General features: G+C 40.3%; 3 protein-coding genes across 4 annotated transcripts in view; 1 reads left to right on the top strand and 2 right to left on the bottom strand.

The window, feature by feature from the left end:
* Positions 1 to 6,719, top strand: part of pcsk5a (proprotein convertase subtilisin/kexin type 5a) — a 40,165-nt gene extending 33,446 nt beyond the window's left edge. The window contains exons 35-37 of the mRNA XM_076886626.1: positions 1,912 to 2,012; positions 2,403 to 2,601; positions 5,699 to 6,719. Of these exons, the coding sequence (XP_076742741.1) occupies positions 1,912 to 2,012; positions 2,403 to 2,601; positions 5,699 to 6,171 (773 nt within the window). The 3' untranslated portion in view covers positions 6,172 to 6,719. The remainder of the gene's footprint in view (positions 1 to 1,911; positions 2,013 to 2,402; positions 2,602 to 5,698) is intronic.
* Positions 6,720 to 6,788: 69 nt separating this feature from the next.
* On the bottom strand, positions 6,789 to 18,990 carry prune2 (prune homolog 2 with BCH domain). 2 transcript variants are annotated; one of them, XM_012918742.3, is made up of 11 exons: positions 18,825 to 18,990; positions 17,217 to 17,283; positions 16,934 to 17,134; positions 16,461 to 16,637; positions 14,580 to 14,682; positions 9,219 to 9,350; positions 8,975 to 9,061; positions 8,573 to 8,671; positions 8,425 to 8,463; positions 7,920 to 7,970; positions 6,789 to 7,793 (listed from the first exon to the last, which is right to left on the bottom strand). In XM_012918742.3, exons 2-11 carry the CDS (start codon positions 17,269 to 17,271, stop codon positions 7,763 to 7,765), a joined length of 975 nt encoding a protein of 324 aa, XP_012774196.1. In that variant the 5' UTR covers positions 17,272 to 17,283; positions 18,825 to 18,990; the 3' UTR covers positions 6,789 to 7,762. The 2 variants fall into 2 exon arrangements, with proteins under 2 accessions (XP_012774196.1, XP_004549788.1); XM_004549731.3 differs by having other exon boundaries at positions 6,789 to 7,796; positions 18,825 to 18,988.
* A 670-nt stretch (positions 18,991 to 19,660) lies between these two features.
* On the bottom strand, positions 19,661 to 26,636 carry LOC101473508 (guanine nucleotide-binding protein subunit alpha-14). The gene is made up of 7 exons (XM_004549729.3): positions 26,304 to 26,636; positions 23,833 to 24,017; positions 22,584 to 22,738; positions 22,288 to 22,416; positions 21,474 to 21,603; positions 21,224 to 21,377; positions 19,661 to 20,550 (listed from the first exon to the last, which is right to left on the bottom strand). The coding sequence occupies exons 1-7, from the start codon at positions 26,422 to 26,424 to the stop codon at positions 20,360 to 20,362; spliced, it is 1,065 nt and encodes a 354-aa protein (XP_004549786.1). The 5' UTR covers positions 26,425 to 26,636; the 3' UTR covers positions 19,661 to 20,359.
* Between the last annotated feature and the right edge of the window lie 441 nt (positions 26,637 to 27,077).

Genomic DNA, 27,077 nt, shown 5'->3' with positions numbered 1-27,077 from the left:
CCCCAACCTCAACAACAGGACCAGTCTCAGCATCGACCAAGTGTGTTTGCTTTTGGAACTGTCTTCATTCCACCTACTTCACATGCAAGGGTCAGTTCTACAGGCAGAAACATGGGTGTGCCATGGGCTCCCCAGTTTCACCCATTTGGCCAATTTGTACATGGAAGAAGTGGAAAAGAGGGCTTTGCTATCCTACCCTGGAACACCACCAAGTCATTGGTTCAGATATGTGGATGACACCTGGGTGAAAATCAAATCTCAGGACCTACCGCAATTCACGGATCACATTAACTCGGTGGACCGACACATCAAATTCACCAGGGAGGATATGAAAAGTGGCAGGTTAGCCTTCTTAGACTGTGAGATTTCCATCAGTAATGGGGGACATTTAAAAGCTGTTGTGTACCGTAAACCTACACATACGGATCAGTATTTAAGCTACAGCACAGAGCAAACACCATCCCCACAGACACACCAGAACATCACATCAAGAAGGCCCTGAGTAAATGTGGTTATCCCAGCTGGTCTTTTGTCAAAGCTGGGAAGGCGCCTAAAGAAAGCTCCAGCCGATCCAGGAGAGAAGGACAACTGCTGCCCAAGCGAAAACCTGTAGTGATCCCGTACGTGTCAGGAGTATCGGAGCATTTGAGATGCATTTTTTCTAAACACCGGGTCTCTGTGGCTTTTAAACCCCAAAACACGATTGCCAGGATTCATACATCAGGGAAACCAAACAACCTCTGGCGAAGCGGATGGCACAACACAGAAGAGCCACCTCATCAGGCCAGGACTCTGTGGTCTATTTACACCTACAGGCCAGTGGACACTCTTTCAAGGATGAGGATGTGCACATCCTGGACAGGGAGGAACGCTGGTTTGAGTGCGGAGTCAAGGAGGCCATTTACGTGAAAAGGTAAAGACCATCTCTGGATCGAGGAGAGGGCCTAAGGGTACATCTGTCACCATCTTACAATGCTGTGATTGCAGCCATTCCACAGCTCTCTGTGAATGGTACTCATGGCCATTGATCAGTGGTTGTTGATCAACCAGCCCATTGTTCCTTCAGTGGTGCTGGTTTCACTCATTATGCAAATGTACTGTTTATAAGATTGGGGAAACCTGCAGTCAGCTGAGGCTGAAGAAGTCACTTGGATGAGTGACAAAATGTTTCTCCCACTGAAAACGCCACGTCTAGATGAACAGAATCAACTTTTGGAGGTCCACAGAGTATTTTCCCAAAAGTCTTGGGGATCATCAGGATGTTTTCTGGCACAAAAGAGACAATCCCTTATATTCCTTTTGCTCAGTAGTGGTTTTTGTCTTTGAACTGTGCAGTGCAGGCCATTTAAGCCAGGTCTCTTTCATATGATGGAGCCATGAACCCTGACCTTAGTCATGTGAGCCCTGCAGTTCTGTAGATGGTGTTCTGGGATCTTTTGTGACCTCTTGAATGAGTTGTTGCTGTGCTCGTGGAGTGATTTTAATGGGCCAGCCAAACGGCATGATGTCCGGCTTTTGAGAATCTTCTGATCTGCTCCACTTTGTCAACCAGGTCCTAATTTAGTGATTTCTTGATGAACAGCTGTGGCAGTAATCAGGCCTGGGTGTGGAAACATAGTTTATTTTCAGAAACTGAAAATGAACTCATTGTTTCACACAGCACCGTGTAGGTTTAGAAGGGGGCAAACCTTTTTTTACACCACTGTGAGTGCAGTTTTTGCTACTTCAACCTTGAGTACCTGGATTAAATTGTTTATAAAAGAATAATGCAAACATTTGAACTTTAAGTTAAATTAAAGAAGGTGGCTGGTGATATTAAAAGTTTGACACAGCATTTTAAGCATTTTTTTGACAGTAATAAAAACACAGAAAATCATCAGGCTAACCCTTTACATTGTCATGTACCTACAGGAAAACTTCCTGAGTCCTGTGACTCCTGCTACCCTGGTTACCTGCTGTCATATGGCAGGTGTGAGTCCATATGCGATAAAGGCCAGCATCCCATAATAAAGGTACCAGCATTTTTAATTTCACAAATATTAACTTTTCATTAAAAAATTAAAAAAACACGAGTACATGTCGTTCAGCAAAATAATTACTTTGAATGCTTTGGCCCCAGGTATCACATAATGTAATTCAGACTGGGTTATTACTGCACCAGGAGAAATCTCAAACATCACAGCGAAAATTATTACTGTGTCACAATTTCTAAATAAACCTCGCAGCTCATGCTGTGAAGCTGTTGATTGAAATTGTTGGACAGGTAGATGAATGTTAATTGACTGTGCTGAGAGGCTGGTTGCGCTTTTATTCAGCATTTTAAAAAAAACTTTTGGAAGCAAAGAATCAGTAGTTATGATGCAAAAATGCTGTAGCTCTGAGTCACCCCTGTCCTTCATCAGGGTTCAAGCCACTCGTGTGAAGACTGTGATAGTTCCTGCCTGGAGTGTCGGGGACCCGGTCCGTCCAACTGCACAGTGTGTTCTGCTCAGGCTATTTTAGAGGCTGGAGGGCGCTGTCTACTTTGTTGCCACCACGAAGATGAAGAGGAAGACACCAAAACCCAGCAGCAAGACTGTTGTAACTGCACAGAGACACGGGGTAGGCTGAACTTCTATCTTGTATGCTGAGAGTTATCATTGTGTTCAGGTTGTAATTTTCTTCCTTAACTCTTTCTTCCCTTGCACGTCTGCTAGAATGTGAGCAGTTTGTGTCATATTTCACGCCTGCTTCCAGAATAAAACAACTGGGAATGGGAACTGTGCATCAGAAGTTAGTGAGAATGATCTCTTCCTACACCGCCTGCTGAGGAAGAACCCAGAACCTATTTAATGGTTGTTATTGATATATTGGGGTGGGTACAGAGGCGGTCCTCTTGGGGGAAAGAGTTAAACTAATAAAGTCTTACAGGTAGGGAGGGAAGATGTTTAGATTAAACTTATCACATCTCTTGACGAGTAAAGGTTGTGGTTAATTACATTTTTCATTAGCGATCAATCTTTTAATTATTTTTTTTGAAATTACAGCAGTTGATTGATGTCTTGGTCTATAAAATGTCCCCCAGAAAAGAGAGATCCTAAAATAACGACCTCAGATCCTCAGGTTTGAAATGATCAGTTAAAGGTTGGACACTTTTCCCATAATGCAGCTGAGTTGCTATTTCATTTAGTTGTTAAGTAAGAGGAGCTATTGGTTGCAGAATTGTTTTTTCCTCTGCTTATATTACTATTAGGTCAATAAAAGACATATTTATTTGTAATTTCAGTTTTGTGTTTAATAACTGAAAAGCTTGGGCTGAGATCAGATCAGTGTTTTGCTCATTGAAGAATATCCCGTTTTGTTGCTTTGAGAAACTCTTGGGTTGCTTTTGCAGTATGCTTTGGTTCATTATCTAGTTGCGCTGAGAAGCACTGCCCAACACTTGCCTGAATCTAAGCAGAGACTACAGCCCTGTACACTTCACAATTCATCCTGATTGCCTGATCACTTATAAACACTAGTGGCCCGTTCCCACTAGCAGCCAAACATGCCCATGCCATAATTTTTCCGTTGACAGGTAATGTCATATGCTTTGGATCATAAGCTGTTTCTCCAGATTTTGTAGCCTCTTTTAGATGTCTAAACTGGCCTTTTTGTTCTTGAGTGTAACCAGTTGTTTCCACCTTGTTGTAAAACCTCTGTTATGCCTAACTCCCAGAGTGTTCTTAAATAGCTTAGATGTTGTGAACATGATTTTCTTAACCATGGAAATAACTCTGTCACCATCTCTTTAGTTGTCGTCTGTGATATTTCAGGCTATTTGGTGTTGCGGAGCTGGCCAATATCTCTGCTTTTTAAGATTGCACAATATTGTTGATTTGCCTACTTGTAGTTTTTTATTTGTGTTTTTCAGCTTAATTATGAGCTCGTTCACTTGCCATGGGCCTAGGGCTGGGCGATATGACCCAAAATTCACATCTCGATATTTTTTAGCTGGATGGCGATATATGATATATATCTTGATATTTTTTTTAAGCCATAAGGTAAGAACAAAAAGAGAGTTCTTAGTCAAAGCTGTGTCCCAGATGTCACACAGGCACTTTTATTAACATACAGCACAGATGTACGTGAAGAAATTACTGAAAAATAAATTATCAGCATTTATTAAATAATAATGCTCCATAAATAAAAGAAAACAATGTTGTTTTTGTGCATAACAAAAAGCTCACAATTGTGCAGTCAAAATGTAAACTAAAAGACGCTGAGCATAATAACAAAGACAGATTTCACAGCTGCTCTGTTCCCAACTTGTACTGCGTGACTGACAGCCTGGAGTTTGAAATCTGCTTCGTAATCATGTCTCTTAACAGGTGCCATTTATGGTGCTTATACACACAAAATACGGTAATATTACGTTGAAGCACAGTACGTATCACTCCGCGAGGCTCCGGACTACGGTAGCCGTAATACTCCGACAATCCATCAAGCGGTGCAGCTCCGTAGCTTACCAAAGTTGAACTAGAACATTTCTTGACAGATTGCTGAGCGCTGTGTTCCACATAAAATCGGTTCGCGGTCAGTAAGCACAACCAGAATTCATACAAAAGGCGCACTATTGATTTTGGAGAAAATGAAAGGATTTTAGGCCATGCATGTCGTTAGCGCGGTTAGCTCGCTAACACGTTGACGCCGTCCAGCCCCACGCACGGGGTGATCCGCGGTAACTCGTTAACGGAGATTTGCCGTGTCCATCTTGTCGTTGCCTGCAGGTGAAGCGATGGGGGAGGGGGAGACGCAAGGCCCAGTAACGTTGAATAGAGACAAAAGTGGACGAAAGACAGGCAAACTTGCGGCTCCACAAGTTATAATTATAACGTAACATATACTATATCGATATAAACGATATTGTCACATATGAAAATATATCGATATTTTTTAAAAACTCGATATATCGCCCAGCCCTATATGGGCCTCATTTTTAATATTACAACGGCAAAACTGCAAAAATAGTCCTAACAAACCAAACAAATTATGGATTTAACTGTAAAATCTGCATTTAATTGAACCATTATCTTTAACGCTGCTGAAACAGAAACAGCATTTTCTGCTGAAAATTTAGTAGACCAGCTCTGACTATGAGTTTTATGAAGTTATTTCAGTAACATTATATTTTCTGTAATTCTGGCATGGCAGGTAGCTCCAAATATGAATGTAGACAGATTGGTAGTAAATTCAATCCTTTGTTGCTGCCATTATAAGCAAAAGAGTGGGGCATAATTTACTCCAAATATTTTTCTCTGGTATTGTTTTTTCTTCCCATGAAACCAAGTTTTACAAACACAAGCTTCTCCGTTGGCTTTTCTTTACAGAGAAGGGTATTTTCTGATGGGCTTGTTAACCTTTTTCCACCAGTGTTTCCAACCAACAGAGCTTCACTTTGATTCAAACTGTAGAAAAGTTCACAGTGAATATCACATTTTTTTACTTTTGGAAACCAGGAGCACCTACAAAAGCTTTCATATTTCACATTTTGTTTCAGATTTTGAAAAGCTCCCTCCAGAGCCACTAAAGACATTCATGGTACTTTTCATTCCAAGGAAATTTCACTGCCTGCACAAAATCTGTTGACTGCCCTTTCAGTTTTATTATCATTAAAGCTCCTGTTCAGGTACCACAGTTACTTTTTGTATCAGTGTCTAAACTTCTGTTTTCTTTCCAGGTGAGTGCATTCTCAGCACCAACTTGGCATTCAGGAATGAGGAGGAAGAGGAGGCCAGAGGTAACCTGACAGTCTTCATTATAGCCTGCGTCCTGCTGGTGCTGGTTCTGGTCACCGTCATCGTCCTTATCAGACATTCCCGCTTGAAAAACGTGCGCTCAGACATCCCTCCCCGCGGCTATGAAAAGCTGGGCTCCGGTGGGGGATACGGAGGCGGCTACAGCTCTGCTTCTTCTTACAGCGGCAGAGCCGGCTCCTCTGGCGGCCGATTTCAGGAGTCCCAGCTGGTCGACCTCAGTGAACGTCGCTCAGGGAATAAGGATGATGACAATGATGACGACGATGATGAAGATGAGGACATTGTTTACATGGGCCAGGATGGCACAGTGTACAGGAAGTTCCGATACGGACAGCTGGGAGAGGACAACGAGGACGAGCTGGAGTACGACGATGAAAGCTACACGTTCCGGTGAACGTGATGCTTTCCATCTCATAAGATTTCTTTTGCAATTCTTTCCTTCTTCGTTTCTTCCCCAGTGCTGTTTGTCTCCCCCTTCCCCCGAGGGACAGAGTCATTTATCCTTTACTGAATGAGCCTGACCAAATGAAACATGAGATGCTGTTCATAATGAGCTCTGTTTTTATAACTGCATTCACACAATGAAATGTGTTGCATTTAAAAACAGTAAAATGTATTTAACACTCCCAAACTTCCTTTTTTTAAAAATAAAATTAACAAAATTAAGCTTTATTCGCCACACCCGGTTTGTAGCACGAAGATTTCTGCGTATCTTTAACATTTCATCGTGGCAGTTTACTTGTTGTGATGGTTTCATTGATCATATTACCATGTATAATTGTGTTGGATTGGGGTTTAAAATTTGATTAATCACCCTGTTTATGTTTGTTTTTCTCTTTTACCCATGTGCTTATTGTTGTTGATATTTAATTTGAGTATGTGTTATCCTGGTTATTCTGTTCAAATAAAGTTTTGCAAACAAATCCATTAGGAATAAAGAGCAACTCGTGACTTCACCAGGTTGAAAGTGGCTGATTTGTAATTTGGCAGACAAAGAAATGATAAAATACATTCAGACTTGAATCGATTTATTTTTATTGAATTACTAGCCAGTGATCAACAATTTCTTTGCATCCCCTCAGTACACCATTATAGACTGTGCAAGAGGACCATCGGTTATCTAATGAGGGGGACATGCACTGATGCACAGATACGCACACACGCATGCGTGTGGACACACACAGATAAAGATGTGCTTATCAAAGATCCCATCGCTACTCTCACCCGAGATTCTTCCTGGTCGTCAAGCAGAAACTGAGGATGAGTTTCGACGTGTATAGACAGAAAGACACATGCATGCGTGCGCACAGACACGCACACACACTTGCAGAACACGACTAAAAAGACATGCTGTCACATAGCACTGACAGCTTCATATAATAATTAAGTTATTCCTTCTTAGTCTTAGATTAACTCTATAAAGGTAAAATATCTAGTTTTATGGTTAATTTTCCAGAAAGAGGTTTGGATTGGTCAAAAGCCAGTTGGTCATCTTCCATGGCACAAGGCACCCTGTGCTTTTACTGCGTACACAGAAGTAGTTTCTTCATCAGAAATACTGAGACTGAGTAACCAGTAAAGGGTGATATTATTGCTTCACTGCTTCTCATGCACACAACTACAACACTATAGACTCTACAAATGGATTTGCGCAGTGCGCTGTCTAGTGTGTAATTGAAGTCCCTACCCTAAAGTGAGCGATGGCACTAGTCTGCTGATGCTCCCAAAACAAAAAATCACACTTAAGACTACATGTATATCAGGACTGCAGGTGTAAGGTACAGCAGGTGCTACAGCAGCCGTTAAAGATCTTATCGTGATCAGGTGCTATTGTAAGTTGTATTCTCTTATTAAACTCCAGTGTGTAATTGACAAAACACTGACAGACGCACACACAGTAGCTACACAATTTTCCAGATGCGCCCATTCAATACAACAGTGACTTCTGAGCATCGAGGTGACCCATCTATTCAGGATGTTTGGATTTACGAGCCGCTGGCACCAGCTGCGTCTGGTCTGCTGGGAAGATGAAAGTACAAAGCAGAGACATTAGAGATGGGTGTGTTTATGTAGTAGTGACAGACTGCTGACACAAGGCCGTTTGTCTTCTATGTGTGAACTTAAACATCTTCGAGGACTTACTCTGTTCTGCTTGCTGCAGTTGGCTCGGATCCCTGCAGAAAACTGTTCACTCTTGATCGGGCCGGGGGAGGGCGGGGATTGAAAGGTTGTTAAAGCAGAATTTACTGTTGTAATACACGAGCATGCGCTGAATTTGCAGGTGCATGCAACTTACGCTTCAGAGCACAGTTAGTCAGCCGGTGATTAGTGTGGGAATTCTACTGCTTCTTTTCTACATTTATTATCAGTGCAATAGATCACTGTGCTATAAGGACTGGCTCATTTATTTTGCTGTAATGATAAATGAGATGAAAGCAATGCATTTAGCCTCTTTAGCAAATTCTTTCTCTCTCCTGTAATTGCAACTATAGCCAAATCCAATTGGGCCCTGATCCAGCAGAAGAATCCCTGTGATCTAAAAAGTGAGTTGCCTGATAAGAGAGCGCTTCAACTGTAGATGGAAAAAAAAGAGAGAGAGAAGAAAAAAAGCAGAATAAGTAATGCGAGCAGGAGGGTCGATGCTTACCTCGAGTTCTCTGCCGCTTCCTTCAGCTGCTTGTCGAGTCTAGAGGTTAGAGTTTAAATGACAAGATGAAAATAGACTTATTTAAAAGACCATCTGGGCTCAGAGGAGGTGGAGGCAGTGTTGTGTTTAAAGGTTTAAAGGGACTCACCTAATGATGCACTCTGGGATCTGGATGCAGTCCATCGGGATGAGTTCCTGCAGCTCGTCCAGACTGTTTACATACTTTATCTTACTGCTGAACTTGGTGCTGAGGCATCACAAGCATGTGCACAAAAAATGACCATTTTTACATAGGCACACACACACAATTAAAGATCTACATAACAGAAACACGATAAAAGCAATAAATGTGCATTACTCCGTTACACTATATTAAAAGGTCTGGAGTCACATTAGCAGCTAATTGTCTCAGTGTAATAATTTTAAGCAGCCTTAATTGTTTTAATACGTGTCAAGATCCAGCAGCAATCTTTAGAACAAGACAGTGGACCAACCACCAGACCACAACAAATACTGATAGCGTGCCAGCTAAAAGTGAAGTATTCTTTACCTGATGAATGGCTTGGTAATGGCTAGAATGGTCCTGATAAACCATGATGGATGGAGAATAATGAAGGATTTCAAGTTCTTCCTGAGCCTGAGGATAACATCACATGCCAAAGTATTATGTAAATGTTGGTGCATCAGTTTTCACTTTCATTCTGCAAAGCTGCAAATGTTCTTAGTCATTCAGGGCTTCTCTCACAAAACCAATGTAGTATCGCATAGCAGTGATACCACTGAACAGGACAGACCTTCTGTCAATCATCTGATAGCACTTCTTTAGCCAACCAAGTCCAGGCATTCTTCTGTGGGGTGTGGCTCCATTCAGGTATACAATCATGTAGTCCTCTGCCACCATCAGCTCCAGTGTGCTGATCACATAACTGGAAAAACGCACACATGAGTACACACAAATTAATTTTCTGAAGCTTCACCCTTCCTGTAAGTACTGCTTACATAACCCTGACCCCTATTCTGGCTTTAAACCAAGGGTTCATACCATTTTTTTTTCTGGAATACCATATAGGATTATATAAAAGAGTAAAATGTTGTATTTGGACCCATTGCTGATTTCTACACTCCCTAAAGAACAGTGCTTTTAGCTAAGCACCAGCATGCCAACTTGCACACACTTTTAAACAGCAGCTCAAGACGTATTTGTATAGGCTTGGTTTTGACTAGTAGATAATATTACTGTGTTAATATTTGAATTGACTGCTATTGTGAAGCACTTTGCGATCCTGATTTAGAAAGGTGCTACAGTATATAAATACATTTTATGTACAAATCTTACTGTAAGACGAAAACTCTCTTTCTGTCTATCCTCAAACCCCGCCCACACCATCAGGAGTGGAGCAACCAAGCTTGACATACAGGTACATCTTAGGCCCCTAAACCACCAACCAATAACCCATTCGTAGCATTTATGCATCTATAGCATTAGCAGCATTATCTTAATTTAATGTAATTGACATTTGTTTTTGGTCTATATCTTTTGACTTATTTGAGCTACCTTACAACGTCCTGGTGTAAATAGAGGACATCCTGGGCTTTCCATTGATATCTCATGTGTTTGGGTGGCCTCTTGTAGCTCCAAAGAGGCAGGAAATCACAAGTTCAATTGGACGATTCTTTTTTTCCTATTCTCAGGGGGATATAAGTCATTTTGTTGCCTACCAACCACCTAACAACAGGCTAAAATCACAGGCCCAAACAATACCGTAGCATGTACTAGTAATATTTAACATGTTCACCATGTTGTAGTTTAGCCTACTTGCCATTTAGCTCTAAATACTAAATGCAGGCTGTGTAGACTGTATAAAAAGGATGGGTATACTGAGTGTGTTTTGAGCCATGTTGGTTTTTTAAGCTTTAAGTTGGATGAGAGTGAGAAGCGCTAAGCTTTCAGCTAATGCTAACGAACTTCATTAGTTGCTAGCCTTTACAGACTAAACGAGCAGCACAGTTTTTTGAGGGACTGTACCCCAAGTAATATTCTCCATCAGGCTTTCTCAAGAGGTTAATTTCAATTACTGGAAATAAAGTGCATGTTGGGATACACGCCTCAAAATTTAAGTCTACACAAAGACCAAACGACTGAGTTCTGAAATGTTATGAGAAGCAAAACTGTGTTTTGTACCTGGCATTAAACGTGTTTGTTACATCCCTGAAGTTAGCATGGTGGGGTCTATAGGGCTGATTTGGTTTTGCAGCCTGCCTCAAGTGGCCACTGCAGAAACTACCATTTTTACACACTGACACTGGTGTCATTGTTGCTTCGTGGTTTGTGCCCCTAACAGTTTACAAATTTTAACACTCTCAATAAATGCAGATCAGTGAGTCCCAAAGTGTAAGCTGGGGCCACCTGGTGTGCTGCTGTGAAGGTCTTGCAGATGAGACACAATAATAACAGAAATTCAAATTGAGATTACTCAAAAGTATGTTAAGTTGCATATTTAGCTATAGGTTTTATTTTAGGTTAGCTTGTGATATTACTCATTACTCTGACTCTATACTGAAGTTTCTTTTTCTCTTGTATTATGGTGGACGTCATGGGTTTTTTGGTTTTTCAGAGGGTCTCAGCACTCTTGACTTTGGGAATGGCTGACTTAGACAAACAGAACTGTAACTACATTAATGTGAAACAGCATCATGCCTTGCAGAAACTCACCTGGGCTAAACTGTAATTCAATCAAAAACTTCAAAATATCAAAAGCAAGCGGAGTTCGAAAGTCTCTGGCATTATGTGTTAAAATGGTGAAATACAGGAGCAACTTTTATTTGAACGCTCAATGCAAAGAAATATGAGGAAATAGGACACAAGTCTTACCCTCAATTTGAAAAAACCAACTAACAGCATTTTAAACATTTCTCCCCTCTGAAGTCAGCAATGAGAAATTGGCAAAAATGTTGCTTCCTCTTTCCTTCTTTGCATCAATCTCACAAGCTCGATCAGACTTCTACTTTTCCGAAAATCCAATTCTCTAATTCAAACCATAAGAAACTGTTATCGCTTTCTCGTTTTTTTTCGCAGTCCCTCCACTACCTCCTCTCTGTCTTCGCAGTCAGCAGGGAACTTTGTCGCCTGCTTTGAAAATAACTTGACAATCTCCTCAGCTAGTTTCCTCAATAACTCATCTAACTTCACTGGCTCTCCTCTCCTCCTGATCAAATGTCATTCCCCAGCTTGCTTACAGACCAGCACTGCTGATCCACTCTGTTTCCTGAATATTCTGATCATCTCCCACTGACATCAAACTGAATACCGTTCAGCACCCAGCTACAGTTACTCCTCCTCGCGCAGATTCAGACCTCAAGCCATCTGGCATCAGAAACTGCAGACAGTACGGTTTACCTCCTTTCCGTTCTTTCCAGAACTCTCGGATATGCCAGCTCACTCAATATCTTCCACAGAACAGCCTGTGGGATCCCTAGCACACTGTCCAAGCATGAGGCGCCACTGTGCCAGCACAACAGTGGATATATCGACACGGGAGGTCCTAGCAAACAAGCTAGACTCACACTGAATTTTAATCACTTCATTTAGAAAGTTGTGTTTGTGCAGGAGTGTCATGGCTGATTGAAACAGCAACAACGTCCTTAATTTGATAATTACATCCACACACACATTGCTTTTGTCATATGCATTTCGATGCTGCATTGCCATGAACCAATTTTGACTGGAAGACCACAAACACAGCTGTGTATTTCCCACAGGCTGGCATGACACTTTGACTACTGTGGGTTGGACGTTACATGTTACAGCTGTTCAAGTGCCCATCAATCACAAGAATCCTTCAAATTAACTCTCAGTTCATCATCCAAGTAATACAAGAGTTTAATGACCCTGTTCCATTGTGATGCATTTAGTCTTTTGCAATTTTTTAGACTTTAAATACATCATCCGTTTTTGTGGACCCCCGTCTTGAAGCCTCGAGGTCAGTAATAGGTTGTTATCCTACTGTTTTTTGGAAACCGGCTTATGACCGTCCCTAAGTGCTTTATTGCACATTTTACTATAAAATGAATAGTACAGTTAACATCCTTCTATAATAAAGAAGACTCCAAACTAGCAATTCAACCATATTACATTCAAACTGAGGTCATAAATGAATGATCACATGAGAAGAAGGTTCATGTTCTAATAGCTTTCTGTTCAATCGGACTTCTTGTTGCAATCAGAGTGCCCCCCTCTGCTGACTAGAAAAGGCGCAGGTCTATGCTTGTAACATAACACTAAAATCTACAAGAACTTGTTTACAAAATGTGTACTGTAAATGTTGCCACTGATGCCTGTAGTGAGTGCTGAGTCAGACTATCCAAACGTATTTACACATGCAGTGTTAGACTGTAAGGAAGAATCCGTGATTTCGACTCTTTATCCTGTTTCTGAATGCCAACTGCACAAATTAGTACATATTAGTACTTTAATATGGACAAGGCTGTGTGATTGTGTGACTTTTTGTATAGCCACAATGAGGTACATACTTGTGGTTTTTACACATTTTGTAGTTGTTTGAGAAATACTGGATAATTTGGCATTGATATCCAACGCATATGTTTACTTTGTGCGCAAAATGAATCTAATGTGAGCAACAGTTCATTCACACTAGAATAAAAAAAGGATAGCAACTCAGAAAATTCAGTGGTTGCCCAGTGATTACATTGAATTTTTTTCTGCAAGTAGAGACGACCAATGCCTTTAATCTCAGGGCGAGATTAAATTGTGCAATTGCACAGGTCACCTGGTAGGAGGCAACCTGTCTTCAAAAAAATGCTCTGACTTGGAATGACTGCAATCACTCTCAGGGAGATAGACCAAGGTTTGCAAATAGTTTTTTATCTGGTTGCCAACTAGTTTTATTCTGATTATATTCTTGTATAAAAGGAAGGTTTGCCAGGCACCTGTCATTTTGCAGTTAAATCACCTTCCTGCAGCAATTTGTGAAGGAATTTATGAACTTTTGCATCAAATTGATGAGGTTTCAGCAGGACTCAGGAAGACGTTTTACGTCTCATCCAAGAGGCTTCTTCAGTTCTAATGAAGTTTTAAGGTTCATGTAATTCCCAACTTGACCCTTTTTACTTGATAGCAAACTGACTCCCTCTTTTTGGTGTTTTATTGCCATCTTGATACATCACTTTGAAGATGGCAAGTGACTACAAGTGGCTGGAGAGTTCAAATGCAATTACATCATAAGATCACTGCAAACATTCGCTTTAATTTTAAGTGTCAAACCACTTTTTCCTGAGTGTGACTGTAGCGTTACCTGACCTTCAGGATGTTAAAATTATCATTGCAATTATGTTAATATGTTGATATTAGCATCAATCCAAAACCCACTTAAGGTGAAAAATACATTAAACAGATTTTTTTAATTGCAGCCTTTCGCTCATGATGTTGCCAGTGCCAGCTGGCTGACTCCAAAAGCAAGTTAATATCCTCTCTCTGAAAGTAAAACTAACTTGCACCACAAATAAACACAATCCTGGCTTGATTGATTAGTGCCTTTGGAAACATTTTTAATAAAAGTAGCTGAAAAAATATGGCTTGTTTAGTAGGTAAAAAGTAAACAAGAAGTCCTGAGCTCCAGTGTCAGGGAATTGGTAAATTGCTACTTAGTACTAATTAAAAGAAATCAGTATCTTTGGGATGCGCACATACAATCAATAGATCCAGTTTGCTAATCAAGCATGAAAGCAAACTTACACCCAAATATGGTAATGTGATAGCAAAGACCTAAATGTTTAAATGAATAACAAACCAATGAGTGATGTCATAGTGGCTATGCCCATTGTTAATATACAGTCTGTGGCGCTGCCTTATACATCTTGGTGACATCAAGGATGATTCCTGGTTTATTCCCAAATTTTCAAAGTTTTACCCATAAACTCATATGTTTATATTTTTATGTTTATATATATATATAGATTAGTCATGATCAGATGGTTGATCATTGCTTGAAAAAATGAAAAAGCAAATGAATAACACTACTACAAAAACAGGATATGCACCGAACGATGTGGCTGAATTTAACGGGGTCAAAGCAAAACACTGGAAAAAACAAAGAGTCGTTTAAAGAGCGTCTTAGTCACCGCTTTTTGATACTCACAGGAAGAGGTTCTCCATTATTTCATGGTACTCCTCTCGGTCGCTGTCTGGCAGAAAACAAGCAGCAAACACGATGATGGCGTTCACTCCGTTGCCATAGTAGCCTTGATAAAAAGCACACACAAAAATAAAAGTAGTAAGAGTTCCTCTGGCGAGAACTTGATTGCTCTTTTATTTTTTGTTCTATTTATCTTTTGTCCATCTGTCTCTCTGCCCTGTTTCCTCTCGCTACTTTTCTGATTAATGTAATTTCCGTCTATTCACAAAGCCATTCATTACCAGATTTGGTGTCACTCAGACAGCAGGTCTTTTATCAAAATGACAGAGCTGGTGAGATTGAATTTTCAGTGACAGACGTCTCTGTTTCCATGAGACAGCTGCGTTTCACTAAACCTGCAACGCAGAGCACAGTGGGATATGCATGGCCTGCATATTTCCACCCTCATGGTCAATCCACCCACAGACTAACCAGAGCTCGTGGTTAAGGCACCACAGAGGGGGAAGAGATAGACATGGGGCCCCTGCCTGTGAAACCAATAATGTGTGACCTAGTGACTGGTCTCAATTTAAGATCCAGGTCCCCCTGTGGTTTTCATGCATTATACTCACACACGGTTGTGTACAAGTATACGATTGCACAGCACTGCACAGTTCACATCATTTTTATTTTTGAACCATTCACTGACCCCTTATGCCCGGTGAAAGAGCAGTTGTTACTTTGATTTATCATGCCTGTATGCTCACAGTGAGTCGATCTGGATCACAGCAGTCAAATGGCCACTTTGCCCACATGAATCACGTTACTGTAACATGCAGGTGACACAGGGAAACATGACTTAAAAATTCGTGCTGAAAAGGTTATCAGTTGTCTTCATCTACAGCCTGCATTTCCTTATTTGTACTTGGTCTACTGCCAAAGTGGGATGAGGTATTTCCAAAATGCTACGTCCTTCCATGGTCTAGTTAGATGAGAACTGGCAGCTCATTAACATGACAAGGTTGTAATGCAGTAAACCTAACATAAATACTTTTTTAACCTGGCTTTCTTCTGTAATCCAAAAGCAAAGCATGCTTACAATTGAGAAATACTGTGTGTTAGATGATTATAAATTTGTTGATTTATTTCTGGTTTTCTGTGTGGCAGGAGGCTTGTGGTCACACTTTTTTTTATTTTTGTTCATCTCATCTATTCACAATGGCCCTCAAGAGGGCTATTCGTCTTAAAAAGCCATAGTCTTCACATAGTTACCTCTAGGGTTCATGAAACTAAGGTTCCTCAATCTAATTCTTTCTTTTCTTTCTTCTAACACCATGAGGAGTCCTGGAGTCATTTTTTTTTATTAGAATGTCCTTCAATTTGCATATTATATAAATATGTAGGACTGTCATGCATTTGTGCAACATCTTTCCAAGTTCCTTAAATCCTGTCTCAGAGTGATACTGAAAAACTAGTTCAATTAGTTGATCCAAAATGCTGCAACAAGACCACTGACTTCTACTGTTCTCTGCTTCAAGTGACAACAAATCTTTCAGGTACAAAGTGACTGGGGACACTTTGCACCTGCTTTGTATGCAGATTCAGCTTGTATTTCAATCTTTGCTATAAAAAGCAACGTCTTTTACCCAATTGGCTTGGACTGGTATTCAGTTCTAGTGGTTGGGGTTTAAGGGAGAGTGCACCATTTGATGGATCCTAATGTTAACACCTTTACTATACTTTACTGTAAATGTGGTAACTACTTTGCAAAAGAAAAACTACACTTGTGAATTGATTTTAAAAAGTGAAATGAGTTGAGAGCAGTGTCTGCAGGGCTCACATGACCCCAGCAGCCGGAGCTAAGGAGGAAGATCTGCTCAGACTGTGAGACAAAACTTGAGTCACCTCCATGAGAGATGACTTTCATGTAGGGCTCAATGAGTTTCATGTTGATACGGTGTTCCTGCTCCCCAATGATGACAGTCCTCCACAGTTTTCCATCTTGGCGTTCCTCCTCAGCACTGTATGTTGGGATTGTATTGTAGACTTCACTGGTAGCACTCCTGTTGGCAGTATTGGGATCTGATAAGAAAAAGACCAAATGATGCATTGTGGGTAAATTGTAGACTGATTTTAAAAAGATCAATAGATCAGTAACTGTGGTTTTCCACTTTAACACATCAATTAAATTCTTGGTAAAGTAATGAAGCATATTAACATTAGTTGTTAGTGTTACAAAATAGTCTTGCTCTTGTTGTGCAGAAGGAGGAGAATAAAATGCTTGCATCACTTTGTAATTCTGCGTGCCCCACCTTCATCGCGATCTTTCAGGTCATCAAACTCACAGTGTTAGCATTCTAGCATTCAGAGTCACCCACCTTCCCAGTCCATTTCATGGTCTGTGTAGTCGAGGTAATCCCCCTCATCTGGAGTGTCGAGGTCGTCGACATTAATGTCTAGATCATCTGGTGTCTCTCCGAAGTCATCCTCGCTCTGGTCCAGTGACAGGCTGATACGAGGCGCAGATAGTTTTTTTCTCTGTGAGGCTCCTCCTTGCAGAGGTAGAGAGGTAGGAGGGACTAAGAAAAGAAAAACAGAAACAGTTATGCAATGCCACAGTGTTCTTTTAGCTATTAAGGGTATTTGTTGATTCGCGCTCACCTGGTCTGCCATCATCCCCCTCAGAGTTCATTTTACTCCCTGATGCCAGGTCCATCCCCAGGAGGACCTGCGAGAAGATAATTACAGTTATTAAATGAACTCTTATGATAGAAAAACACACCTGGAGAGCACCCAGACTACTGTGTGTGCTCTCTGCCGCCTGTGATACCTCTTTATGTAATGACTGAGTTAGATAGACTGGTTGTTAGAGTCTTGGTAATGTTGAGATAAATGGCAAATTTAAAAGCTACTAGTGAGTGGAAAGTTGAGTTTTTTCATTTCATGCTCTGTTATACGTCTAATTGTACTTGGACTGAACCCCAGAAAAGCTCATTCTGAGCCAGCAAAGTTAGTTTTTGCTGATAATACTCCCCCACGTCTCCTCAAGAGGCATCTTAATAAAATGTTTTCATTATAATAGGATTTAAACATATGGTCCAGTATTACTCACTTAATTAAATATTAATATATATGTTTTTACATATGAATCTGAAGTGGATTGAGAAAAACTAAAATATGACCCATTTTAATGGAAGCATTCCTGTTACGTCTCAGAAATCCCCAAGCACTTTTCAATATAGTGCTGCAGAGCAGAAAATATGATTTGATTTCAGTGCTATAATTTAACCAACAACATTTTTGATCAATATCGTGTCTTTATCTATGTTTGTCAGCCAGAGGACACAACAAAAAAAATCTTATCTCTGGGATCTATATCAACGCTGTTTTATAGAGTGAAAAATTACAGTTTGGCTTTATCAATATCAGTGCGAGCATAAGAAAAAAAACCAATCCAAGCGCATCCATAAGTGTACTAACACCTTCATATCTAAAAAAGTGTATTGATTACACTTTTCTGATCAATAGTTCTCCAAAGCTATCAGGGAATGGAGAGGGGGGTATAAGAGGAGTGGTGAGACGGGAGAGGGAGATAGTAGAGCAAGGGATGGGGTGGGGGGATTCTGAGGTTAAAGGTCTTCTCCCTCTGTGATTAAAGTGGAGGAGGCAGGGTGACAAGTGGAAGGTGGAGTCGGGGAAACGGCGACGCTCGTTACATCACAACTTCATTCCTCTCCTTTTTTTCCCCCTCCTAGTGCTCATTCAAATCAAATGACGGCACGCTTGCCTGAGCACAGATTGGGCACGGATGCAAATTCACCGAGAGTCACGTGCGCTCTTTCGCATGAAAAGGGAAAGTCCTTGTTCCTCATCGGCAGGATTTTATCTGGATTAAGAAAAATACGATTGCATTAGCAGCTGCAACAGAAAAATGCTGAATGGTTTGTTCCTGTCCAGTGGAGATGAGTGCCATGCTGATGATTCACTGTTTGTCTACTGTATCTGTGCCCACAAGGAAATAAATACACATTGATACACAGCCCTATAATGCAGAATAACAAAACCCAGCATCATATATCTTCCGCTGAGGATGCTGATTTGCTTAAGATCCACTTCCCCAGCACAGCGTAGGACCACAGTGCTGATGCCAGCAGCCCCTCCCTCTCCCTCGCTTCCTGTCTGCTGGCTGTGGAAAAAAAAAATAGAGCATATCCCTTCTTTCTCTTCTTTTTATCACCCCCCTCCCCCAAATAAAAGCCATCTACTCACCGCTTCTGGGGCTCGGGAATCTCTGTCCTCCTGCGTCTCAGAGCATGAATGTACTTCCAAGTTCCCTGCCTGCTTCCTGCTTCCAGCCTCTCGATGGAGATGCTCAGCTTACAAACAGCTCACAGCTTCCACCATTTTGTGGTCACATGATCTGGGCCACTACCAAATAAGGGCGATCACCTGCTGCAACAGCTCTTTGCACACCAGCTTATACATACATATAGGAGGAGTGTATTTGCCTGTCATTATGAAGTGGGTGCGCTCTGAGGTTTCTGAACTACTACTATTCACGACAAGTGCGGGACTGCTTTTAATGTCTGACAGTTGATTTGTGAGCCCCAGAGAGCTGTTTGCCCTCAGGGTGACAAAAGGAGCTGTCGTGGCCAGCTCCGTGTGCAGATAATATTCATAGGATTCACCACATGCTTGAAACTATTGTCCAATCAGAAGCAAACAGCTGATGCTTGACAATCCACTGATTCTTAGGCTACTTCTAATGTTTCCTTCTACGTTAGCTCTGAACTGTTCAACCCTTAAAACACAACACAGGTGAAATCAGCTGGTTCCTAGATATCCATGCCCAAACACGCATTTCTCTAAACCTCGTTGAAAGCCTGTTTCACTTACCAAAGTTTAATCCCAAGTAATTAGGACAGGAAGACGGAGATCAGCCTGTCAGACCTCATTGTTGACCATTGTATGGTACAAAGGTTATAATCACACTCAGTGTAACCACGCCTGACGTGAAGGTGTCTGGGAAAACTGCCTTTAGTTAATCACTGTCAGCAGCTGCTGTCCTATAGCGTGAGATCAGTCATAGATTTCTGAACATACACTTTGTTCTTTATATATATTTTTAATTACTTTTGTCAAAATAAAGTTCTCTATAAAGTGACAACAATGGGGAAGCAGCATGAATCAGTTTATAGAAATACATATTACATGATTGTGGTTTTAATCATTTTAGAGGCATAACGTTTGTTAAAAGTATCCTAATACAATAATGAAAAAACAAATTAAAGCCATTGTAGTTTCCCCCCACAGTGAGGAGCTACAATGTGGCCCATCCTGCCTTACAGGATGAGGAGCTGTAAGGCAGCAGGATGTGGCCCATCCTGCCTTACAGGATGAGGAGCTGTAAGGCAGGATGGGCCACATTCCTGCCAGACTTTGTAAAACGAATCTGATGCCGTGTGCTTATTCTCCATCAAACAGTAACAGAATGAAAGGAACCCTGTGTAACAATTCAAGATAACATTTTTCTCCTATAGCAGAAGAAAAAAATGGGCTTACTTTACCAGTTATGATAAAGTGGTGTCGCAAAGAAAGACAATTGCTCCCTGTTACAGTCATGAAATAAATGCACCTTACCTGACACTGCTGCCTAAATGCCTCTCTTTGATGTTTTTGAACAAGCAGCTGACAGCACATTAAAGATTTTTTTTTTTTTTGTCTTTTTAAAAATGTTACAACATGATTACGACCAGTGTTCTTGCTCTCCACAGTGAAACCATCACTTGGTCCATTAGCCTCTGTCATTCGAGGTTGAACTGTTCCAGGTATTCTTGGAGGAGTGTGTCTTTGACTGATTTGAACACAATCCTGATGTTCTCCGTGTCTGTAGCGCAGGTGTAGTGCGTGTAAAGGGCTTTATGACGACCAACATGCCGCTCCACATACATATTTAAGATGAACTTTTTAGCTCTTTCAGCATCTTGTCGAGGCCCTGTGTGGGAGAAAGTGGTCAAAATTAGAAAAGCCTCCTTGCTCACTCTTTCACAGTTACTGTTTAATACAGTTTTATACTCTCCAGTGTGTCTTAGTTGAGACTTAAGAACTAACTCATTCTTAATAATTGTGCTTATCATTAACATCAGTCACAATATGCGTAGTGCTCTATTGTGGACTTTCACAAATCGATCAGTTGTCATCTTCACAAATCTTTAATGTCTTTAATTATCAAATATTTGACAGGGTGCATGCTGGATTGATTAATTCATGTACAGACAGTAATTTAAAAAATGATTAACACAGCTTGTCATTGCTTCTGTAGTCTAACAGTTTAAATACATAAATATTGAATCCAATTTTACTTTATACAAATAAATCAGAATAAAACTCACCTCAGTCACTTGATATTGTAAGGTAAAGACCCTACAATAATATAGAGAAAACCTCAACAATCAGAAAACCCCCTATGAGTAAGCACTTGGTGAAAGTGGGAAGGAAAAACTCCCTTTTAACAGGAAGAAACCTCTGGCAGAAACAGGCTCAGGGAGGGTCAGCTATCTGCTATATTCAAGGCTGACTCACTTCATGCCAGTTATACTCAAATATAGTTTTGAACACAGTTATGGTTGTTCTGAAGACATGCAGAGCAAACTGGGGGCATGCTTTACCTGTGTATTCTGGAAAGTAGGAAGCTAAATGCGAATGCTGGATTTTCTCCTCTAGCAGGTCTGTTTTGTTCAGAAAGAGGATGATGGAGGATTCTTGAAACCACTGCCACGAGGTGATGGTCTTAAACAAGGCGAGGCTCTCCTGGAGTCGATTCTGAAAGAGGGGCGACAGGCTTAAACGATGAACTGTATTTGGACAAGGTTGGACAAGAATCAAAGAAAGGATCAACTATAACTATAATGACCGTACATCGTTTTCACTCTCATAGAGGACCTGATCGTACTCGTTGAGGGCTGCAAGGAATATGATAGAGGTGACATTCTCAAAACAGTGGATCCATTTCTTCCTCTCAGAACGCTGCCCACCAACATCAACCATCCTACAGAAAGACAATGAAAGCACTAAAGGTTCATTACTGAAGACTGAAGAATTACTGAAGAAGGAACTATATTTCTCTACTTTCTCGCAGAGAGTTTTCTAAGGGGACTGACACTGCTAAGTTCACTCTCTATATAAATGGTCTTTAGCCAATACAGGTTTCAACAGTCAGCAGTTCCACATAGCGACACAGATGATTGAATTTCACATGTGCACTGGGACCTGCAGAAGCTGTGAATGCAGCTTTTTTGTTGTCTGCAGCTTATTCTAAACACGACTCGAAGGAAAACTTATTACCGCCCACTTAGTTCAAATTAACTATCTTTAGTCACTTCAGTAATTAGTCTGTTTTGTCACCGCAGTAATAATGTGTGTGTGTGGACTGCGAGTACACCGTAACTGTTTCCATACACATTAAGAAGGTAAGTACCGGATGGGTGCTGTTAATCAAATGCACTTCATTATTGATCATCAGCAAGAGGGAGTGCCAGTATAAAAGCAGAAGTTTGGCAGTTTGCTGGTCTGGAGCATTCCACAAATCTCAATAAACTGGAGCAACATTGTAAAGACTTCTACAAGCTGTTGAATGGTTGGGTACACTGGACTGCGAGTCATGTCAAAACTTTCTTTTTCACAGGGCTGTATATCTGTCTAGATGATGTGTTAATAAAGTATGATATCAAACCTGAAGATGTTTTTGGAAAATTCAAAGGGATACTCTATGATGCCTGTGGTGGGCACCCTGACCCTCAAGATGTCCTGCAGGGTGGGGATGTACGACGGGGCTGTGATTCTGTCCAAGTCAGTGAGGTAACTGAAATGTTTACAACAACACATTAAGGTTAATATTCTGAAATATTAAACAGAAATCTATGCTTTTTACATGCATTGATTTTAGCAGAATGAATCCACACTATTACAGGATTACAATAAACGGAGGAAATTAATGCAAGATAAAAATGTGAAATATAAAAGTCTTACTATTTTGCAGAGTCTGATATCTGGAATTCCCTTCTGCGCTCATAGCATCTTTGAACACCGTGATCGTTCCAGACTCTCTTTATGGCGTCCACTTGCCAGGACTCCAAAGTTGACACATAGGTCAAGTCCACTTGGCTCAGCTTCTCCGCATACCCCTGACAGACAGATACACAGGTCGTTTCACTTCTTCAGTACACGTTCAATACAATGACCGCTGTAAAAGAAATCCCACTAGATGGTTTTTGTGAATTGCAAGAGATCGTTTTTAGGCAATGTTTCCTTTTTTTACTATAGTTCTCAAGAAGAACCAGATCTACTGCAATGACATGATGTAGAAAGATTAATTGTCTGTAGAAGTTTTTGATTACTAAAAAGTAACAAGCTTGAATTAGCTTTTGTTAAATTAAATTTGGTGCACACTTTCATGTCCCCCAAAGTTTAAACTGTAATAACTTCTGTGATCCCTTAACATTTGTCCAATTATTTTGCAGGATAAAAGTTTGCACCATCTTAATATCCCTTAGTTATGCCATTATAGCTCCAGGTTGCAAATGTATATGATATAATGAGCACCCCTCCTGTCTTATTCTCGCCTTTCCCCCCTTTTTGGATCCATGTATTTACTGGTATCTTGTCCTCCAGATGTTTCTATTATGAGCCACACAGTCACTGAGTGTTTTTGTTCTTCATTGCTCATATCTTGTTTTGGTTTTTTTCACACACCAACTGTTTCTAGGCAGATGGCCGCCCACCCTGAGTCTGATTCTTGAGGTTTAACAGAAGACCCCCACCTCGCCCTCCCCAAAAAACTCCCATGTGTTGTGATTTGCCACTGAACAAACAGAATTTAATATCGAAAATAACTCAGCTGGTCAGAATTTGTTGTCTGTCCACTGCGGCAAATCGGGCTGTGTGGATTTTAAATCACTGATAGTGACATTTAGATTGTTAGTTTATCAAAAACTAACACTATCAGAATTTTTTTTCAACCACTTTGAAGAACCTATCCTAAAGTGGCCACTTACAACCCTGAGTGAGGCCTTACAGGAGGTTCACCTTGTGGTCAGAATGCACACACAAAGGTGCAGGCCCCAAAAGCAACTCACAAGTTCCTGCAGTGGAAAACTGTCTATTTATATAGCCTGCATGTTACAATACTAGTATTATTTCTAATTTGTTTTTCTCAATGTAACTGGTACGGCAAGCTTTCTCAAACGCCACATAAAAGTTTAAATGCTTGGTTTCTCACAATGTTCTGGTCATGGAGGTAGTCAATGTGAAGAGTCTCCATGGCGTTGATCATCGCCTGGATGCCCGCTATGATGTTCTGATACACCACACGAGTGAAGCCTTTCCTGTCAGTGTCATTGTATCCTTTGCCATGGATGATCCTCATCTGTTTGATGAAAGTACTCTTCCCACTTTCACCAGTCCCTGGGCAAACGAGATGAATGAAACCGAAGGATGAAAAATGGAGTAAGATCAAAGCAATGCCAGAAATAGGACATCTGTGGCATGCGCTCAAAAAAAAGAAATAATCTCAACATCAATCAGCTGCAGCTCAACAGGAGTTTGGCAACAAAACAACAAAAAAAAATTGCAATCTCTGAAGCGTTATAATATTTCCAGAAAGCAAGGTTTCCAGGTTAGAAGACCTTTTTTTTCAATCAAGCCTGGGTGTGTGTGTATGTGTATTGTGCGTTTCTTCATTCATTTGTATCCCCCCATCACCAACATGATTACTCTGATTTAGCACAGCATATAGGAGTTGAACATTATGCCCATACGCTCGGTTTTATTTTCATCTCACTGCTTTTGCACTACAAAAAAGCATGACAGCAGATGGAGAATTAAGTTGAAAAGAAAACAAAAAGGCTATAAACATTATGAATTAAATATGCACTTACTTTTTATTCTGCACATAACAATGTGCTGAATACTATTTTGGGACAGAAAGTCTTTGCCAGATTCCTGCAACTCAACGTGCCTATCAACAGCGATGTGTCCTTGACTGAAACAGTGATCTGCTTCCTGCCTTCTAGTTGTAAATTACTCTTGATAAGGGTGTCAGCTTAGGGCCCAAAACGCCTAGAAATGTTAACCATTAGTCTGACCTTTACAGGGGGATATTGTTCTCCAAACAACTCAAGTTGAAGTTTAAAGTAGCGCTGACCTTTAAACAAATCCCTAATGTCTAATGTATTGTTTCCAACATAATCAACAGTCAAGCTTTGAAAAGTGGCCTGCTTGGCCGTTTTGGTTCTGGAGAAAACAGACCACATGTCATTTAATGAGGTCACCGTGGCTGTCAAAATATGAAACCTGAATACTTTGTACTAATGAAGCAGCAGTATGGTTTCATTTTTAAGAGGAGACTGCAAATGATTAAGGCTATCTGAGAGATTCATCAGAATATCACTATGTGAAGAATGCGAGGAGTAAGCTGTAACTGGCGTGAGGTGACAGCACAGCGTAAAACACATACCAAAGCTTTGTTATCTATTGATCCAGAAAACATTGGTATTTGCACCTGATTCACCTTATTCCATACCTCCGATGTTAGTTTCCCGTCAATTTAGGAGGGCAAAACTACACTACAAGCCAAGCATTTGGTTTTTGTGGTGATTTCCACAATAATCAGATGGAATGACATGGAATATGATCCAAACATTCCTGCTCCATAGTGGAGGAATTCTATGACTTTGGTCGTTTTGTTTCTGATGTTTTCAGGGAAGTGCTTTGACAGACATGTAATATAATTTATATAATTATTTTATAATCATATTGAGATCATTTTAAATTGTTTTAGTTTCCAACGCATTTATTTTTAACTTTTATTTTTTATTTGTTGGTTTTATTAATATTCAGCACTTTGAAACTTTACTTTGAAAAGTGCTTTATAAATACAGATACTGTAAATATAGAGCATCGTCATCAGATAACATTTTATTCTGTATTATAGGCTGCATTATTCTCAGTCTAAGGACTTTGTTTTAATGCTAACTATCACATGCTAGCATACCAGTAGCCTACTACGATAAACTAAGATAGTCTACAGTTCAAATACTGAGGATATCCACGCCAGAACATAAGCAGAAACCAAACTCTACTCACTGTGGGGCTGTAAATGGAAGGCTATTTTCCTGTATATTATTATTATTATGTAATTCTTTATTTAAACAGGTCTCATTGAGCTCGAGATCTCTAGTTCAAAGAGAGACCTTAAACGTGTTTTTTTTTTTTTAAAAAAAGAAGGAAAAACGAGATACAGACATATAATTACACTCCACATTAAGAAAAACCTGTTCTGGTTAGTCTAATTCAGCATTTCACTCCCTTAAATACAGATTAAACTGGAATGTGAACGTTATTATTGTTTTATATAGCACACAATGTCCAGGTTGTATGAGAGTTTCTGGGTGGATGAATGAATCATCACAGGGAATTCCTTTGACGCTAAAGGTTGTTTCTGTTGAGCTGTTAAATCGCACAAGCCTCAGAAATATAACTCAAACGTTCACTGCTATGATCAGAAACCCTGTAATAATAACAGTTAGCCACAAATCTAACAAGTGTACACTGTAAAAAAAAAAAAAAACAAACAGAAAAAATCAAACTAACTAAACTTATTTAAAGTTTCTTTGTTACTGAAGACATATCTGTTCATTATGTTCCAAAGTTCCACTGTGGACGTGTGTTAGTTAAACACTGAGCTCTCACCTAAAAGCAGCAGCTTCAGCTCCCGTTTAGACGCTAACTTGTCCCGTCGAAGCTGTCTCTCTATTTCTCTGTGTATCCTCAGTCTCTCCTCGTCCTCTGGAGACAGGCAGCACTCACCCATTGTTATCCTAGTTTACCTGCTGCTCCCGGTTCAGCTACAGACAGCAACTTTGTAAAATTTATACAGATTTTTTTTCTTTTCTTTCTTTCTTTCTTGTTCTTGTCAGACTTGCCAAGAAAAGTTACGTCTCGGAACAGGTGAACTTTCTGCAATCATTCTTCCTGCTGGGGGATCCAGTTCAGGTGCATTTCACATTCCTGCCGTGCAGGAGAGGCGGGCTCTGACTGAAAGGCAAGTTTATCCACTCTGTCCCTGTGCACCTACTTACAATACACGTCCATACTCTCAGGAGCCTGCTGAAAAGTTGGAAAGTCCAACTGGGAGGCAAGAGAGGAAAATACGGCAACTTCGTGCCAGAGTGACGGTAAAGTACCCGAAAGCATTAAATCCAACAAGATCAAGGTTCACAGGTGAACTTTGTGACGCTTTGTCTCAAACACACGTTAAAGTGTTTATCATGATTTAACCAGTTAAACCCTGAAATATGAAAAAATTGCCAGTAAATTGTATTTTTTTTAACCACATTGAGCTATCTGACAAATTTGTTTAAATAAAAACAGTTCATATCTATAAAAAATTATTTCTATTTTTCTAATAGCTTATAAATATATAGTGCATTTTTTGATGAAATGACGACGAAGTCTCAAAAAACT

This window comes from Maylandia zebra, linkage group LG7, assembly GCF_041146795.1.
Source record: "Maylandia zebra isolate NMK-2024a linkage group LG7, Mzebra_GT3a, whole genome shotgun sequence".
Taxonomy (NCBI): domain Eukaryota; kingdom Metazoa; phylum Chordata; class Actinopteri; order Cichliformes; family Cichlidae; genus Maylandia; species Maylandia zebra.
Note: the sequence above shows the minus strand (reverse complement) of the source record. Positions and strands in the feature narration are given on the sequence as shown.

Bases quoted from the DNA above. Each gene is read 5' to 3' on its own strand.
- prune2 (XM_004549731.3), bottom strand. From the start codon at position 17,271: ATGGACCTGGCATCAGGGAGTAAAATGAACTCTGAGGGGGATGATGGC. The intron at 14,683-16,460 runs GTGACTCAAGTT...CTTTTTATCAAG, and splicing joins GAAAGTCATCTCTCATGGAG to GCTACTATGGCAACGGAGTG. The intron at 7,971-8,424 runs GTAAGCATCGAC...GGCCCGATCAAG, and splicing joins GAAGCGGCAGAGAACTCGAG to AGTGAACAGTTTTCTGCAGG.
- LOC101473508 (XM_004549729.3), bottom strand. From the start codon at position 26,424: ATGGGTGAGTGCTGCCTGTCTCCAGAGGACGAGGAGAGACTGAGGATA. The intron at 24,018-26,303 runs GTGAGAGCTCAG...TCGTTTGCCCAG, and splicing joins GCTGAAGCTGCTGCTTTTAG to GGACTGGTGAAAGTGGGAAG. The intron at 21,378-21,473 runs GTACGGTCATTA...CCCCTCTTTCAG, and splicing joins TCTATGAGAGTGAAAACGAT to AATCGACTCCAGGAGAGCCT.